The 19612-nt window shown below is 42.8% G+C and overlaps 1 protein-coding gene across 2 annotated transcripts in view; it reads left to right on the top strand.

Moving 5' to 3' along the window:
- Positions 1-19612, top strand: part of LOC141154843 (interleukin-13 receptor subunit alpha-1-like) — a 103032-nt gene that overhangs the window by 73034 nt on the left and 10386 nt on the right. For both annotated transcript variants that reach the window (XM_073641335.1, XM_073641334.1), the window contains exons 5-9: positions 958-1011; positions 5562-5746; positions 10514-10644; positions 15802-15967; positions 19077-19170. In XM_073641335.1, coding sequence (XP_073497436.1) covers positions 958-1011; positions 5562-5746; positions 10514-10644; positions 15802-15967; positions 19077-19170 — 630 coding nt within the window. The remainder of the gene's footprint in view (positions 1-957; positions 1012-5561; positions 5747-10513; positions 10645-15801; positions 15968-19076; positions 19171-19612) is intronic.

Genomic DNA, 19612 nt, shown 5'->3' with positions numbered 1-19612 from the left:
TAGCAATATACAGCCAAATGGGGTGGAGGGAAACAAAGCGTGCTCCAAAGTGCGCTTTGCGCATGCGCGGGTGGGGAGGCAGAGTAGGACACGTCACAGGGCCCTGTGATGTGAAGGGGAGAGGGGAATATGGTAATTTAGCACAGAGGCGGCGATTTATGGGAATAGTAAGCAGATAGGAGGGGTTTGCTTGGCGTCCCCTGGATGCCAAGCTTCTGGAAAACAGACTATATAAAACCAGATTTCTGTGCAATCAGACCTCTGCTATGGGCCATACAGGTAAGTATAGATTTACTTTTCGATCACCTGTATGCCCATCGTAGAGGTCTTATATTGCCCAGGGGGGTGACACATTCCCGTTAAAGGCATAAAAACTAAAAGTTTGAAAATTGCAAAATTTTCAACATTTTCGCCAAAGTTCCAATATTTTCACAAATGCTAAAAATATTGACCTAAATTTACCACTATCATAAAGTACAATATACCACGAATAAACTGTCTCATAATCACTGGTCTATGTAGAAACTCTGCACTCTGAGATGTATTTCATAAACTTAGTAGCCAAAAGGAGTGTTAAACTGTAGACGTTTCGGTCCCATGGACCTTCATCAGTACGCTCTACCCGGCTAGGGTAAGTGGAAAAACGGATGTGGGACGTAATGCCTCACTGGAGAGGTTCGTTTCTAGAATTCTTCATGCAGGGTTCACAGTGCGCGCGGTGTCCTGACGCGGTATCCACTCAGAATCACTGCGGTTAGAGGCGTGTCGGCTGTATAGTACAGTGGTCACCCAACCTGTATACATCGAATTCTGCTCCTGAGCCTTCTCCATAGACATACCAGCAACGATTTCACAAATGAATTAAGTGATAATTGTGTGAACCGGAACAAGGAAAGTGAGAAGAATACTTTCTATCCTTTTTTAAGAGCTTGTATAACTATTTTCATTTTCACTTAGGCTCACTGAAGATATTAATTCATGCCCTCCAGTAGGAAACAAGGAACCAACGCCGTAAGTAAGATCGCAGTATCATTTTACTCGCTATGAATGCAGGTCTTTCCATGGAGTTATAATATTGGGCTAAGTGGATTTCTCATGTCTGGAATTATACAAGTACCCACTTAGGGAAGCTTCACTCTTCAGGTCTGTGATTCCTCCAATTACAATATTAATTGGTTTATCTCAATGGTGAAGTTGTCAGAGGTGTCCTATAAATATCTGCCCCTGAATAAATATTTGCCCCTCACTATATTCCCTGCACAAAATATGATTCACATACTACCTCTCTTATGGTACATGCCCTCCACATTGCCCTCTCCTTTCCTTACTGGGCCCCCTCTTCACACTGTCCTCTCACACTGTGTCCCCCTTTAGGGCCCCATGTCTATACTGTGCCCCCTGATCACCTTCCCCCTCCTTGGCATACTGTTCTCTCCTGGCTGTGCCCTTACACTGTCCCCCCATGCTACCCCACCCAACACTACTCAGTCTCTATTCTGTGCCAACTCACATTTTTCTCCGCCCCTATATAGTCTCCTCACACTATTCCGCTCAATAGTCTCCTTGTACATTTCCGCCTCCCTCCTCATAATGTCTTCTCTCACATCCCCCCTTCTAACCATACTGTCTCCTCATATATTTAACCCTCACTCTCCATACTTTGTCTGCATACATTCCCCCTTCCCTCCCCATACAGTGTCTGCACTCATCCCTTCACCCTCACTCCCCATATTGTGTCCACATACATTCTCCCCCTCTCTCCTCAGACACTGTCATCACCTATTCACCATACTGTGTCTGCACCCATCCCCTACCTCACTCCCCATATTGTGTACGACCCATCCTCCCAATTCTGTATCTGCACCAATTCCCACACTCTCCATACTGTATCTGCACTCATCCTTCCTCATACTGTTTTTTCATACATTCCTCCTCGCTCCTCATTCTGTATCTGCACTCATCCCCCCCATTCACCATACTATATCTGCATCCATCACCCATTGACTATACTGTATCTGCACCCATCCCCCCATACTGTTTCCTCATACATGCCCCCCCATCTCTCCCCTTGCTCCTAATACTATGTCCTAAAATCTCTCCCGCTCCCTATACGGTGTCCTCAAATCTTCCCCACCTCACCCCCCCTTCCCATTTCACTAAATCCCTCCCCCCCCACCCTCCTCGTTTTACTAAATCTTTCTTCTGAAAAATGCGAGTACAATTGATCACTGGGAGCCGGCGCGCTGCACCTTCTCTGAGTCAGCTGTCAGCTTAACAGCTGGCCCAGAGTACGACCGACTCCCAGTCCGGGGGGTGGCCAAATGCAGCCACTGGGAAGACACCTTGGACCGCCTGCACCACCCTAGTAACTGAAGTAGTGACCGGTAAGCACACTTATCAACTCAAAATAGCACAAAATTGGGTATAAGAGAATGTACTGACGTGGAAAAACATGGTTATTTTCTTCCAGAAAGTTCTTCCAGTGTGTTTTTTTTTATTCCATTGACGTCAGTGGTGCTTACCTGCAATATCACACACTGTTCCTGCTCACCGCTAAGGTGCTATTTTTCTAATCCTGTATAACCCATTTAGTGAAAAATAAGCAGATGACTGATAGAAATAAAGCAAGTTTTAATCTAGATCAGGGGTCTGAAACACCCTGTCAGAGGGCCACATGAGGCCCCCAAGGCTTTCATCTGCGGCCCGCGGAGCATCTTCGGGACCTTTAAAGAGCAGGCCGAATGTGGAGCACGCCAGCACCTCTTATTGATATTATGCCAGAGCACAGTTTGTCAGAATGCAGTGTGTCAAAGCGGAGGTGTCTCACTCTCTCCTGCACTGCCAGAGCGCTGGTGGTAGGTGAATATGGAGAGGATGATTTTTTTTTTGAATTCCTTCCCTACATCTGCCGTACATATATGGTGCAACGGGAGGCCCACGCCATCATCAGCGGGACTCAACTGTATATCATAGTTGACACCCTGCAGCAAAAGCCATAATCTGTATTCACACCGACACTAGAGCAGAGATGAGGCAAGTAAAAGTTAAAGGGGTTATCCAGGATTTTATTATTTTTGCATATGGGACTAAGAACTAACAGGCAGGTATTTGTTAACTACCTGCCTATTCTGACTGGTGACGATTTCTGCCATCTCGGAGTGGTCCCATACCACTCCTGCCGGTGATTGACGAGAGGTGAAATGAAGCAGGGGAATCGCCAGCAGAGATTCTCCCCTTGCAGAACAGGCTGGTAGCTAACAACTGACTGCCTGTTAGTTCTTAGTCCCACACACAAAAATAGTAAAAGTTCTGGATAACTTCTTTTTAGAGTTCCATATAGAGGCTAAGGGGAAAAAAAATTATAATAATAAACCTTCAAAGAAAGTATGAAAAATAACTGAAAAATATTTAGCCATTAAAAACGCTATTTTAATATAAAAACAAAAGTAAACCACAAAAGTACACATTTGGCATCACCTCATCAGGAACCACCTAAGCTATAAAACGGTACCATAGCCCATACAATGAACACCATAAAAATAAATATACATGCAAAAAAATTAACTTTTTCATTATACTGACACACAAAAGGTCATATAGAGAAAATTAATGATATGACTGAAAATGTTATCTCGTCCTGCAAGGAGTATGACCCATCTACTTAGAATTTTCTATGTGCGGCCCACTTACTGATTTTGAGACCCCTGATCTAGATGTAGAAAAAAACAACTGGAAACTGTCGAGGGTGCAGGGTTCAGACAACCGAACGGTCCTTCAGGCACCATAGAACGCAAACAATCGGCAGCTGGTAGAGGGTAATGCAACCGCTTTGCGCTTGTGAAGAGACTGAACCTTAGTCTGGCATGGAGACACCAACAACCATTGGCGCTTGTTGACTGTGAAAAGACAAGAGCATGAGCAGCACTTGCCTTAGCGTATTGGGCAGAACATCAGAGGGACATGTACAGACAAAGCCAGAGGTTTCAGAGTAATACATATATTAACATTTTAAAGAAGGTGTGAGGGCCCTGCTTACAATTTATCAGGAACTAAGTAGTTCCATGAATACTGAGAATTCCTGCCAATGCATGACTCATGAGTATTATATGTTTAGGGAGCAAATTATAGTGAATCTGTAACCTATTAATATGGGCATACAGGTTACAGACAGCTGAAAAAAGTTCTACCTGTATGTCTCATATCAGATGCCTTGTTGTTGAGAAATCTGCTTTTGTCACTTTATGTAAATGACCTCTTCCAGGTTATGGGGAGGACTTTACAACATCATCAAGTCTGTCTGGAATTACATGAATAGACAGAAGCCTTCATCTACAGAATAAAGAATAGTATCAATAAAGAATAATATCTAAAGATCCTCCAAGAGCAACTTCTCCCAACGTTTCAGGAGCAATGTAGCGATGAGCAATGCTTTCTCCACCATGTCACACAACAAAAGTTTTAACAAAGTGGTTCAGTGAACAAAACATTGAAATTTTGGGTCTTTGACCAGGAAACTCCCCAGATCTCAATCACATTAAAAAACTGTGGTCCATCCTTAAAAAACAGTTGGCCAAACAAAACTAAAGAAATTGTAATTAACTCAGAGGTCTTGACAAATAGGGGTCTACCGTTGTAATCTTGATGTATTTGTGAATAAAAGTTTTAAAACGAATGAAATGCTGATAATTGTACTTTAGTAACCACAGAAATATACGACTAAAAGATCTAAAAATACAGAAGCAGCAAATGTATGTAAGCCAAAAATTGTGTCAATCTCAATAGTTTTGGTCACAACTGTATATCACACACCACATGACCCATGGTGTGACTACAAAGGGAGTTCTATCATAGCTAAAGAGGTAGTGCAAGTCAACTTGGTAGTTGCTCACAGTTTGGGGGCTTATTTGCAACATACACCAATCTTTAGGTTTCTATTTCAAGATATCAGGCTGATTCAGATTGTATTCTAGTAAAGTCACCGATTAAAGGAAACCTGTCACGTGAAAAAACGCTATTAACCTTCAGATATGGGGTTAATCTGCAGGTTAATAGCATTCTGAACCTGCTCAGTGCTTGCACTTAGACCCCCGGTGCCGGGAAGAAATTAACTTTATTCCTCCCAGTAATGTTCGGGTTTCAGTCACGGGGTAGCATCGGTGCGGGTTCAGTTACCTCTTTGTGTATAGAGAGCGGCGGCTGTAACCGTGCCCTCCCCTCATACCCCGGCACTGACTGACAGCAGCTCAGCATTAGGTCCAGCTGTCAGTCAGTCCTTGGGGCACAGTCACAGCTGCCGCTTCCTATACACAATGAGCGATGCCCCCATGACTGAGAACCAGCAGTGGGGCTCTCAGTGCTGGCAATGGGCAGGCTCAGAACTCTATTTACCTGCAGATTAACCCCATATCTGCAGGTGAATAACATTTTTTCACGTGACCAGTTCCCTTTAAATATTTTTAGTGGCTACTGGGAAATTAGAAATTCCATATGATGATTATGTGTAATTTTATAAAGTTTTTTAATGATAATCCAGTTTATTAATCTTATGCTGTGGATTTCAGGCTTCTTGACTTATTGGATAAAGGAGAGCCGTGTGAAACTTACACCTATCAGAGTGGAATTCCAGTTGGATGCCTATTCAAATTAGAGAAGAATTACAAAGAATGTAATTATCTCGTGGCAGTGGTAACCGACAGAACTCTCGACATTAAACCCTACATTTACTTCCATGATATCAATGCCATAGGTGAGTTTTACTGTTCATACAACGTAGATACAAGTAGCATCAAACCAACTTAAAGGGAACCTGTCACCAGGTTTGTCCCATGTGAGGTAAGACAACCACCTTTCAGCCCTCATTCGTTAATGCTGTATATAAGCCCCCGATCCAACCTGCAAGAGAAGAAAAAGAGATTTTATTATACTCACCTGGAAGCGGGCCAGTCTGATGGGCTTCGCTTGTCTCGGTCCAGTGCCTCCCTTCTTCTTGTGATGCCGTCCTTCTTCTTGCTTCTTGTGGATGACACGTTCCATACTTTATCCACACAATGTTCCTTGCATCGCGCTCCTGACGAGGGCAGAGCAAAGTGCTGCAGTGCGCAGGCGCCTGGAAAGGTCAAAGAGCCCTGGCACCTGCGCACTGCAATATTTTACTCTGCCCTCGTCAGGGCAGAGAAGTACGCATGCGCCAGAGAGACGGTGGATGACGTAAGGATGCATCATCCATACGACGCAAGGAGGAGGACGGCATCACAAGAAGAAAGGAGGTACTGGACCAAGAAGAACGATGCCCCTCGGACCAGACTGCCACCCCCAGGTAAGTATTATAAAAGCTCTTTTTCTTGTCTTGCAGGTCAAGTTAGGGGCATATATACAGCATTATAGAATGCTATATATGAGGGCTGAAAGGTGGTGGTGTGACGCCTCTTACTCGAAAAAGCCCTTTATTTTACCCTGGGTGATGGGGGACTCGGAGTCGGGTCCTGTGATGGAGAGATGGGGTGCAGCCGTGGCCCGGACCCGACCCGTGCTCAGGGCTGTCACATTAAAAAGGATGGTGTGGGCTTGTCCGGGTTGAGTGGCTGATTTATGACTACGCCACCTGCGGCACCTGGTGAAGGCCACCAGCGCCGCTGCAGTCCGCTGAGGCATGGTGTTATGGCGGCCAGAGTTATTACTACTCCCCACAGGCGGAGCAGGGCCTCAGGGCAGAGGAACAGGATGGAGGGGGTAGTAGTAGAGGAAGAACAGATGCCGCGTCTCGCGGTGTGGCGCAGAATAAACAGTCCGGAGGCCATAGGGGTGAACTTCCAAGGCTTTACTCACTTTAGAGACGGCAGAAGGAAGGCGACTCCCCGCGGAGTCCTGTGGTCACCAGGGACGGGGGTCCGACAACCTCCGAGTAAGTCCAGCATTCAGTCGGGACCTTACACCAGAGTGTTCCTGAACTACAGACCGAATCCTTTCCTGTCTGTGTGTGTGCAAATAGGCCAGGACTCCCTCTGAGCTCCTCTCAGAACAAGGGCACGGGTGGCAGCTCCGCTCCGTCCTATACCCGGTGGGATACTCTGGGCCTACCGGGCTTTCCCGTCCAGGACATAGAGTAGCAAGGTCGGGGGCCGGTTCCCCTCTTGCAGCCGGACTCCCTCTGAATATATCAGCATGGCGAGGACAGGTGGCGTACATCGCTCCGTCTGCATCCTGCCTGGGATCCATTTGCTATGGAGCCACACTCTTAAGCTCTGGGCCTTCTTGGTCCTGGTCCTTGGCCGGCTTGAGACATTCCTGGTCTACAACCTGCCCCTCGACCCAAGGCCAGGGTACGAGGGCTGTGTCCCTTACCGATGCAGGCCCACACAGGATCTGAGCTCCGGGAGGGAGGTCACAGTAACACACAGTATTTGACAGCACAGAAGAACCAACTCCCCAGGACCAAGATGGCTTTTTATTAAATATGAAATTTAAAGTGTAACTAACTTGTAGGTCCTCCACCCTCACCCACTATCTGGTTCCCCTAACTCTTGGTTCCCCAGTCTCCCTGTAACCAGGGGAGCAGCACCTAGTGCATACTAGCCCCCTCTGGTGGAGAAATGTGGTGTTGGATGCAAAGGTTGGGTCACGACTATCACACTGTTCTTACCTCAGAGGAGGAACACCACACTCCATTAGAGAAGTGCAGCATCCCTGTGGCGGTTGAACCCTCAGGGGCGCCACAGTGGCCGTATCTCATATCAGTCAAACCTGGTGACAGGTACCCTTTAAAGAGGTTGTCCACTATTTTTACATTCATGCCCTATCCAAACAGTACTCAACAGCATTTTCTGTTCCTTTCTTTAAAAAAAAAATATTAACTGTCAATACTTTTGACCCCACAAATCTGCTGTCAGTGATATTTAGAGGGTGGACTGAGCAATGTGAAATTGGACTTCTCATACTTTTTCTACTTGGCCTCATGAGACTGAGGGTGCATTCAGACGTCCCTGAAAATTGATCCGAGATCGGACCGCAGTGCACAGACTGGTCACTGGGCTCCTGACTCAAGTGTGACTGCTTCATAGAAATCTATGAAGCTGTCATAGTGGGGAGACCCGTGGTCAGTCCATGCATTGCGGTCCGATCTTGGACTGATTTGTTCAGACGTGATAATGACCTGGCCTTATCAGAGGGCCCAAGATGGTGCTTTGGCCTCACCATCTGTAGGAGAAGTCCATGATCTAATTAATTAAAAATATTTACATTTATCTTGTTTACTACTTGAACCCATCGTGTTATTTAGACAAGTACAAAAATGGTCAGTTATGTTGATAGAAAAAAGAGAGGGGTCGCTCACTGGTCTATTCGGGTGCTCTGAAGAAAAGAGTAATCTCAATTGCAAAAAGAACTTCGGCACTCCATACATGAAAATATAAGAAATATTGTATCTAGACTAATGTCACTTTGAAAAATGAAGGTTTTTTGCGCATAATTTGGCCAATTTATGTGTGCCCATCAACCACGACAAGGTCACCTTCGTATGATGGGAAACTACGCTACGCTACCACTGGATATGCCACTCTTGGGCTGTAAGCCTGTATGGACAATATGTCTTTGCTTGGGCTTTTAACCTACAATGTATGGGCTGGTAGAGCTAGTTAAAACCACCTGTGACTGAATGGTAGGGACACATGGTCAGAAAAAAGGCTGTCAAACTTCTAATAGTGTGAAAACGTACCTGCTGCAATGCTCCAGGAGCGGGATCCCAAAAATGATTAATAGAAAAAAGAGAGGGGTCGCTCACTGGTCTATTCGGGTGCTCTGAAGAAAAGAGTAATCTCAATTGCAAAAAGAACTTCGGCACTCCATACATGAAAATATAAGAAATATTGTATCTAGACTAATGTCACTTTGAAAAATGAAGGTTTTTTGCGCATAATTTGGCCAATTTATGTGTGCCCATCAACCACGACAAGGTCACCTTCGTATGATGGGAAACTACGCTACGCTACCACTGGATATGCCACTCTTGGGCTGTAAGCCTGTATGGACAATATGTCTTTGCTTGGGCTTTTAACCTACACTGTATGGGCTGGTAGAGCTAGTTAAAACCACCTGTGACTGAATGGTAGGGACACATGGTCAGAAAAAAGGCTGTCAAACTTCTAATAGTGTGAATAGTAAAAGCCCAAGCAAAGACATATTGTCCATACAGGCTTACAGCCCAAGAGTGGCATATCCAGTGGTAGCGTAGCGTAGTTTCCCATCATACGAAGGTGACCTTGTCGTGGTTGATGGGCACACATAAATTGGCCAAATTATGCGCAAAAAAACTTCATTTTTCAAAGTGACATTAGTCTAGATACAATATTTCTTATATTTTCATGTATGGAGTGCCGAAGTTCTTTTTGCAATTGAGATTACTCTTTTCTTCAGAGCACCCGAATAGACCAGTGAGCGACCCCTCTCTTTTTTCTATTAATCATTTTTGGGATCCCGCTCCTGGAGCATTGCAGCAGGTACGTGTTCACACTATTAGAAGTTTGACAGCCTTTTTTCTGACCATGTGTCCCTACCATTCAGTCACAGGTGGTTTTAACTAGCTCTACCAGCCCATACATTGTAGGTTAAAAGCCCAAGCAAAGACATATTGTCCATACAGGCTTACAGCCCAAGAGTGGCATATCCAGTGGTAGCGTAGCGTAGTTTCCCATCATACGAAGATGACCTTGTCGTGGTTGATGGGCACACATAAATTGGCCAAATTATGCGCAAAAAACCTTCATTTTTCAATGTGACATTAGTCTAGATACAATATTTCTTATATTTTCATGTATGGAGTGCCGAAGTTCTTTTTGCAATTCAGTTATGTTGATAAATATGAGATTGCTAGAGCCAAAAAAAGGACTATGCAGAATATGATCACTTTATGACAACTGCCTCCCCTAGCTGCACCTCAGCAATAATTAGGGGGCACATTACTGGTGAAGCCTTATAGTGTGAGAAACACGTATCTAGAGTGATAGTCATGCAGGTAAGATTGACAAAAAAATTCTACAATTTAATGCCCCACAACTGCAAGTGCTCAAGAGGTAGCTCCTTCAAGGGCATTACCATGGGCTCTCTACAGTGAACGCACCACAATGCCTTGCCCTCTGATCCGAGACTGTTGGAGCAAATACTCAGAGCAGAAGAAGGAAAAGTAGAGGGCAAAGTATGTCTACACTACTATCCCCGGCATCTGTATACGGCTGTTAGCTCTTTTAGAGGTTAAAACTACTAACTGAATCCATTTAACTTAAAGCGGAACTTAAGGATGCAGAGATTTCCTTTGTATTCACCTATTACAGGGTATTTTAGGCATCCAAAAAAAATACAGTGCTTGGCTACCTGATATCGGTACATGACAGCTAAGAAGTTGGTTGGTTTGTGGCTTATTATAAAAGTTAATTTGCAAATAAATAACTTTTGAAGGTGGAATGAGGACTGTTAATATTTTAAGTTTTTTTTCTATTTATTTATCTTTTTTTTTTAATTTCAGCAAAATTGAATGCTCCAGTCATACAAGAGATGAAGAGGACTCCGAATAATAGTCTGTTTGTTAGTTGGAATATATTCGATATAGATAAATATGAAGTACAACTTAATTTATCAAATGGGGATTCTTATCAGGTATGAAATAATTTTTTCTTTATTACTTAGAGGTTTTCTATAGAGGTTTTTTTATGACCTATCCTGTGAATTTGTTGCAATCGTCCAATCCCTCGTTAGAAGTGACCGGGGATGTGTGGCCACACTCCATTAAAAAGGGACTTGTAATGATTCTTTTATTAAATACTTCTGTTCTCATTTATAGAATTATTCTCAAGCAGATTTTATTAAAACAATGTATTTTGCTGTCCCTTAGTTATGCCTCCTGAAATGTATGAATATATTCACAGTTTGGGGTGGGTCGCTATAATGTTCATTCTCTGCTGACAGCGTCATAATATGTAAGGACAGACACAAGAAGAATGGTTATAATCTCTGTTTTCAACTTAGTCATGCATTTCCTAGAGGAAATAGCAGTGAAACCACAAAATACAGAATTCCTTAATAAATAGGGAATGTAAGTATTTCCTTTAACAGATCTTTTAGGAGAAGCCGATAGGTCACCTTTAACCAGTTTGGGGAAATACCAAAACATTTACATGTTGTAAAGTCATTTGTGGGAAAACCACTTTACTTATTATTATGTGACAACACTCATTTATATGGGAAAATAAGCAAGATCTTTATGCTTCGGTAAAACAGTTCAAGTACTCTAGGGAAAAAAAACTATGTTGCTTTCCTAGTAAACAAAAAAATAGTAGAAATCAAAAACTTTTTTGCCTTCTCTAGAAAAACTGACAGCGTTTCGATATAAGCTCTGTGATATCTGCGGTACTGTGCAAAAGATTTAGGTGTGGAAAAAATGCTGTAAACTAAGAATGCCTTCAAAAATAAAAGTGTTAATAGTTTATTTTTATCAATCAACAATATGCAAAGTGAATAAAGAAGATAAATCTAAATCAAATCAACGTTTTGGTGACCACCCTTTGCCTTTAAAGCAGCATCCTATGTACACTTGCACACAGTTTTTGAAGGAACTCTGCAAGGAAGTTGTTCCAAACATCTTGGAGAACTAACCACAGATCTTCTGTGGAAGTTGCTTGTTCAAATCCCTCTGTCTCTTCATGTAATCCCAGACAGGCTCGATGATGTGAGATCAGGGCTCTGTGGGGCCATATCATCACTTTCCGGACTCCAAGTTCTTTACACTGAAGATATTTCTTAATGGCATTGGCAGTATGTTTGGGTTCGTTGTTCTGCTGCAGAATAAATTTGGATCCAATCAGACGCCTCCCTGATGGTATTGCATGATGTATATTGTTTAGTTTTAGTTATTTATACAAATTTTTAGCCTTTTGGATTTTCAGTCATTTAATAAATATTTTTAAAAGTTAAATAGTGGAGACTATCGCACTAAAAAGATTGTGAGGAGGCTATATAAAGGGCATAAAAATATGACATAGAGAATGATAGATATAAAATATAAAAGCATGAAAAACTGAATAAAAGCTTTTGCTACAATGAAGTAGATTGTTGTGTTGGTATATGTTATAGGAGTTGTTGCTACTACAAATAGAACAATCAAATACAAAGAGGGCGATGTTTACACATTGAAGTGTGATAGATGAGTATATTAGTACACTGCTCAAAAAAATAAAGGGAACACTTCTAACACATCCTAGATCTGAATGAATGAAATATTCTCATTGAATACTTTGTTCTGTACAAAGTTGAATGTGCTGACAACAAAATCACACAAAAATCATCAATGGAAATCAAATTTATTAACCAATGGAGGCCTGGATTTGGAGTCACCCCCAAAATTAAAGTGGAAAAAACACACTACAGGCTGATCCAACTTTGATGTAATGTCCTTAAATTAGTCAAAATAAGTCTCAGTATTGTTTTTGGCCTCCACGTGCCTGTATGGCCTCCCTACAACGCCTGGGCATGCTCCTGATGAGGTTGTGGATGGTCTCCTGTGGGATCTCCTCCCAGACCTGGACTAAAGCATCCGCCAACTCCTGGACAGTCTGTGGTGCAACGTGACGTTGGTGGATGGAGCGAGACATGATGTCCCAGATGTGCTCAATCAGCTTCAGGTCTGGGGAGTGGGCGGGCCAGTCCATAGCTTCAATGCCTTCATCTTGCAGGAACTGCTGACACACTCCAGCCACATGAGGTCTGGCATTGTCCTGCATTAGGAGGAACCCAGGGCCAACCGCACCAGCATATGGTCACACAAGGGGTCTGAGGATCTCATCTTGGTACCTAATGGTAGGCAGGCTACCTCTGGTGAGCACATGGAGGGCTGTGCGGCCCATGCCACCCCACACCATTACTGACCCACTGCCAAACCAGTCATGCTGAAGGATGTTGCAGGCAGCAGATCGCTCTCCACGGCGTCTCCAGACTCTGTCACGTCTGTCACATGTGCTCAGTGTGAACCTGCTTTCATCTGTGAAGAGCACAGGGCGCCAGTGGCGACTTTGCCAATCCTGGTGTTCTGTGGCAAATGCCAAGTGTCCTGCACCGTGTTGGGCTGTGAGCACAACCCCCATCTGTGGACGTCGAGCCCTCATATCACCCGACTCGGTTTCTAACCATTTGTGCAGACACATGCACATTTGTGGCCTGCTGGAGGTCATTTTGCAGGGCTCTGGCAGTGCTCCTCCTGTTCCTCCTTGCACAAAGGCGGAGGTAGTGGTCCTGCTGCTGGGTTGTTGCCCTCCTGCGGCCCCCTCCACGTCTCCTGGTGTACTGGCCTGTCTCCTGGTAGCACCTCCAACCTCTGGACACTACGCTGACAGACACAGCAAACCTTCTTGCCACAGCTCGCATTGATGTGCCATCCTGGATGAGCTGCACTACCTGAGCAACTTCTGTGGGTTGTAGAGTCCGTCTCATGCTACTACGAGTGTGAAAGCACAACCAACATTCAAAAGTGACCAAAACATCAGCCAGAAAGTATTGGTACTGAGATGGGGTCTGTGGTCCCCACCTGCAGAACCACTCCTTTATTGAGGGTGTCTTGATAATTGCCAATAATTTCCATCTATTGTCTATTCCATTTGCACAACAGCATGTGAAATTGATTGTCAATCAGTGTTGCTTCCTAAGTGGACAGTTTGATTTCACAGAAGTTTGATTTACTTGGAGTTATATTCTGTTGTCTAAGTGTTCCCTTTATTTTTTTGAGCAGTGTATATTCCAATAGCAGTTAAACAGTGGTACACAAAAGGTAGTAAAATTATGCGTTGGTCAGATAATGCTGCTAATAATCCCTAGACAAATATATAGTCAAATGTTGAACTAAAAGACTAGTAACATAGTAACATAGTTTTTAAGGTTGAAGGAAGACTAAGTCCATCTACTTCAACCCATAGCCTAACATGTTGATCCAGAGGAAGGCAAAAAAAAAACCATGTGGCAAACACTAAGCTCCACATTGGGGAAAAAAATTCCTTCCCGACTCCATACGACAATCAGACTAGTTCCCTGGATCAACGCCCTATCAAGGAATCTAGTGTATATAACCTGTAATATTATACTTTTCAAGAAAGGCATCCAGGCCCTTCTTAAATTTTAGTAGTGAATCACTCATTACAACATCATGCGGCAGAGAGTTCCATAGTCTCACTGCTCTTACAGTAAAGAATCCCCATCTGTGATTATGATTAAACCTTCTTTCCTCCAGACGTAGAAGATGCCCCCTTGTCCCCGTCTCAGCCCTCAGAGTAAAAAGATCAGTAGAAAGGTCTTTGTACTGTCCCCTCATATACTTGTATATAGTAATAAGATCACCCCTAAGCCTTCTTTTTTCCACAGTAAATAACCCCAAGTGTAATAACCTGTCTTGGTATTGCAGACCCCCCAGTCCTCTAATAACCTTGGTCGCTCTTCTCTGCACCCGCTCTAGTTCAGCTATGTCTTTCTTATACACCGGAGATCTGAACTGTACACAGTATTCTAAGTGTGGTCGCACTAGTGACTTGTATCGAGGTAAAATTATGTTCTCCTCATGAGCATCTATGCCTCTTTTAATGCATCCCATTATTTTATTTGCCTTTGCAGCAGCTGCCTGACACTGGCCACTAAACGTGAGCTTGTCGTCCACCAATACACCCAGGTCTTTTTCAGTTACAGTTTTGCCCAGTGTTTTACAATTAAGCATATAATTATACATTTTATTTCCTCTGCCCAAGTGCATTACCTTACATTTATCCCCATTAAAGCTCATTTGCCATTTATCAGCCCAAGCTTCTAGTTTACATAGATCCTCCTGTAATATAAAATTGTCCTCCTCTGTATTGATTACCCTGCAGAGTTTAGTGTCATCTGCAAATATTGAAATATTACTCTGTATGCCCCCTACAAGGTCATTAATAAATATGTTAAAAAGAAGGGGGCCCAATACTGACCCCTGTGGTACCCCACTGTTAACTGAGACCCAGTCTGAGTGTTTTCCATTAATAAGCACCCTTTGTTTCCTATCACTGAGCCAGTTCTTAACCCACTTACATATATTTTCCCGTATCCCCATTGTTCTCATTTTATGTATCAACCTTTTGTGTGAAACCGTTTTATCAAAAGCTTTTGAAAAGTCCATATACATCCACTGCATTTGCTTGGTCCAGTCCAGAACTTGCCTCCTCATAAAAGCTGATCAGATTAGTTTGACAGGAACGGTCCCTCGTAAACCCATGTTGATATTGGGTCATGAGGTTATTCTTCTTCAGATACTCTAGTATAGCATCTCTTAGGAAACCCTCCAGGATTTTACCCACAGTAGAGGTTAAGCTTACCGGCCTATAATTTCCAAGTTCAGTTTTTGTCCCCTTTTTGAATATTGGCACCACATTTGCTATACGCCAGTCCTGTGGTACAGACCCTGTTATTATGGAATCTTTTTAAAGATGGAGTAAGGTGCGCCAAATCTTTCAAGAGGCGCGTGCCTCTTAACAATTTTGCATATTTTTGGACTGTCTAAAGACCAGGTAAATGAGGTCCATAAATTAGAAAATGATTTGTCATGATATATTCCTAAATACGTGACATTGCTGAGTCTTACAAGGATTCCCCAGTCTCTGCTGATCTTGAACGACAAAACACTTTATTCAAAAAATGTGTCCACTATTGGCAATTAAGGCACTGCTCGCCAGCGAGTCTTTGCATCCACTATGTATTTTCAGTTTGCATTCTGTTTAATATTATAATAAACAGTGATATTCCTTTTAGATTGATTCAGGTAACAGTAAGGAAATTCCCAATGCACTGCCCGATGTTACGTACACGGCTAAAGTCCGAGTCAAGTTACATCAAGGCGCATTTGGCTTAGTGAACGAACAACAAAAAAATGAGAATTTCCTCTGGAGTGAATGGAGTGAAGAAAAGACATTGTCTGGTACAGAAAAATAATAGTTTTTGTTTCCTAATCGGTTGTGCTTTGCAAATTTAATAGTTGAAGTGTTTTTTCATTATTTCATCTGTATAAGGATACATTTATATTTTGGGGGAAATTTACTAAAATAGTAAAATGTGAAAGTAGGCTACTACTGTTACTATCATTTTCCAAATGGCCTTGACAAAATGAGGTGGAGGCTGATGGGTCTTAAGGGAAGCTTTTTTCTTTAAAGGGATTGTCCAGTCAAAACCTATAAGTCTTCAGTCACTCTGTGTGCTGTGTGGATTCGCCGGCTTCAGACCTCGGAATGGAGGGTATGTATGTGTTATACATCCTCCGGCCAGTGAGCGCGACCTCGCTCCATACACTTGTATTGAGCCGAGGCCACTCCCTGTCTACAAGTGTATGGAGCGAGGCCGCATCCACTGGCCGGAGGATGTATAACACATACATACCCTCCGGTCTGAAACCGGCGAATCCCCGCAGTGCACAGCGTGACTGAAGACTTATCGGTTTGACCGGACAACCCCTTTAAGGAAAAAAAGCTGCCCTTAAGAACCACCAGTTTCCACCAGCAAATCCCCCAGCGCAAAGTATGCGCTGGGGGGGGATTCATAAATCTGCAGTCACACACAGTGACTGCAGACTTATCGGTTTGGACCGGACAACCCCTTTCACTTTCATTATTATGAACAGTCCCATTTTTGGTGGAGAGTCACTCAAACTAATCCTCAGTTTGACCTTTTTTGGAAAATTGTCTTAAATTTTCTTAAATTTCTGTGGTTCTACGCAGTTACATACGATGCTACTACTTGGTTACTATGTGAGCGAGGAAACTACACGTCCCAAGAATTACACCATTTAAAAGGGGTACTTTCTGGCAGTTTGGGGGACATTACTAGGTGGAACAGGGCTTATATTGTCCTGATGATTGGAACTCAAGTGATAGTAAAGCCGTGTTCACACATTCTATTTTTAGGAACAGACAAAAGGAGTTAATGTCCAAAAGTGATCTGTTTCATAGCTGACAGAAGCAGAGGGACCCAATTAATTACGGTATTATGGGATTTGTTTGGGTTCTGTTTTGTGTCTATTTATAGAACGGAAGGAAAAGCACATAATGCCACATTTTCTTCTGTTCTAAAACTGACATTTAACAGAACCTAGAGGGACCCATAATAGTCAATCAGGTCCCTGTACTTTGTTTGCATAAGTTATGCAACTGATACATTTTGGATATGAATTCCATTTGTCTGTTCCTCAGAACAGAATGTTCATGTGGAAGTCATACATACAGTGCTGGCCAAAAGTATTGGCACCCCTGCAATTCTGTCAGATAATACTCAGTTTCTTCCTGAAAATGATTGCAATCACAAATTCTTTGGTATTATTCTCTTCATTTAATTTGCTTGCAAGGAAAAAACACAAAAGAGAATGAAGCAAAAATCAAATCATTGATCATTTCACACAAAACTCCAAAAAAGGGCCGGACAAAAGTATTGGCACCCTCAGCCTAATACTTGGTTGCACAACCTTTAGCCAAAATAACTGCGAACAACCGCTTCTGGTAACCATCAATGAGTTTCTTACAATGCTCTGCTGGAATTGTAGACCATTCTTCTTTGGTAAACTGCTCCAGGTCCCTGATATTTGAAGGGTGTCTTCTCCAAACTGCCATTTTGAGATCTCTCCACAGGTGTTCTATGGGATTCGGGTCTGGACTCATTGCTGGCCACCTTAGAAGTCTCCAGTGCTTTCTCTCAAACCATTTTATAGTGCTTTTGGAAGTGTGTTTTGGGTCATTGTCCTGCTGGAAGACCCATGACCTCTGAGGGAGACCCAGCTTTCTCACACTGGGCCCTACATTATGCTGCAAAATTTGTTGGTAGTCTTCAGACTTCATAATGCCATGCACACGGTCAAGCAGTCCAGTGCCAGAGGCAGCAAAGCAACCCCAAAACATCAGGGAACCTCCGTCATGTTTGACTGTAGGGACCGTGTTCTTTTCTTTGAATGCCTCTTTTTTTTTTCCTGTACACTCTATGTTGATGCTTTTTCCCAAAAAGCTCTACTTTTGTCTCATCTGACCAGAGAACATTCTTCGAAAATGCTTTGGGCTTTCTCAGGTAAGTTTTGGCAAACTCCAGCCTGGCTTTTTTATGTCTCGGGGTAAGAAGTGGGGTCTTCCTGGGTATCCTACCATACAGTCCCTTTTCATTCAGACGCCGACGGATAGTACGGGTTGACACTGTTGTACCCTTGGACTGCAGGGCAGCTTGAACTTGTTTGGATGTTAGTCGAGGTTCTTTATCCACCATCCGCACAATCTTGCGTTGAAATCTCTCGTCAATTTTTCTTTTCCGTCCACATCTAGGGAGGTTAGCCACAGTGCCATGGGCTTTAAACTTCTTGATAACACTGCGCACGGAAGACACAGGAACATTCAGGTCTTTGGAGATGGACTTGTAGCCTTGAGATTGCTCATGCTTCCTCACAATTTGGTTTCTCAAGTCCTCAGACAGTTCTTTAGTCTTCTTTCTTTTCTCCATGCTCAATGTGGTACACACAAGGACACAGGACAGAGGTTGAGTCAACTCTAATCCATGTTCACTGGCTGCAAGTGTGATTTAGTTATTGCCAACACCTGTTAGGTGCCACAGGTAAGTTACAGGTGCTGTTAATTACACGAATTAGAGAAGCATCACATGATTTTTCAAAGGGTGCCAATACTTTTGTCCATCCCCTTTTTTAGGTTTGGTGTGGAATTATATCCAATTTGGCTTTAGACAATTCTTTTTGTGTTTTTTTCATTGAAGACAAATTAAATGAAGAGAATAATACCAAAGAATTTGTGATTGCAATCATTTTCAGGAAGAAACTGAGTATTATCTGACAATTGCAGGGGTGCCAATACTTTTGGCCAGCACTGTACATGTTCCATTGTGCTCATAGAGCAGCCTTCTGCACAACATTAGAAATTAATCCGAATCCATACTAGTTGATTTCCTAATAAGTTATGGCTTGGGTCGCTTAATACTGAGAAATGGATTTACTTGCACTGTAAAGGCTGTATATTAGTTTACTAATCTAGAAATTTTGTATCTTGTAGATGATAAAGGTGGAATCACATTTATATTGCTGCTTCTCCTGGTTCCAGTAGTGATTATCTTGGTTACAGTCGTTTTACTTATGAATATCAAAAGGTAAATCATTCTAAGTCTAAGAGGATATACTGAAGACAATTTATTACATTTTCATTATCAGCCTAGAAACAAAAATTATAAAATGTCAAATATTTCTCCATAAAAACAATTAGTGCTTCTAGTTTAGAAACAGCGCCACTTTTGAACATTAAAGCGTAATTATTTTCCTTTTATTTCCATAATTGATTACCAAATGAAAAAACGGAAGATATTTTCTAATGTACTTCATTACCTAATTTGACTGTCGTGTGTGCAATGCCATGCTGCTGCACAGGTATAATGGCAGGACTTCATCTTCTTTAGAAGCTGCATTTGACGATTTCCACTCTCTATTCCTGTAATCACAGCACACAGTAGTTGGGGTGTTTGGTCTGCAGACAGGCCAGTGTACTGCAGTCTAGCAGAGCTGGTCAGTGACCCCTCTGCCTGAGCATTCACAAGT

The sequence above is a fragment of the Phyllobates terribilis genome, unplaced genomic scaffold (genome assembly GCF_046119375.1).
Source record: "Phyllobates terribilis strain yellow unplaced genomic scaffold, ASM4611937v1 Scaffold_7__3_contigs__length_470593459, whole genome shotgun sequence".
Classification (NCBI taxonomy): Eukaryota; Metazoa; Chordata; class Amphibia; order Anura; family Dendrobatidae; genus Phyllobates; species Phyllobates terribilis.
Note: the sequence above shows the minus strand (reverse complement) of the source record. Positions and strands in the feature narration are given on the sequence as shown.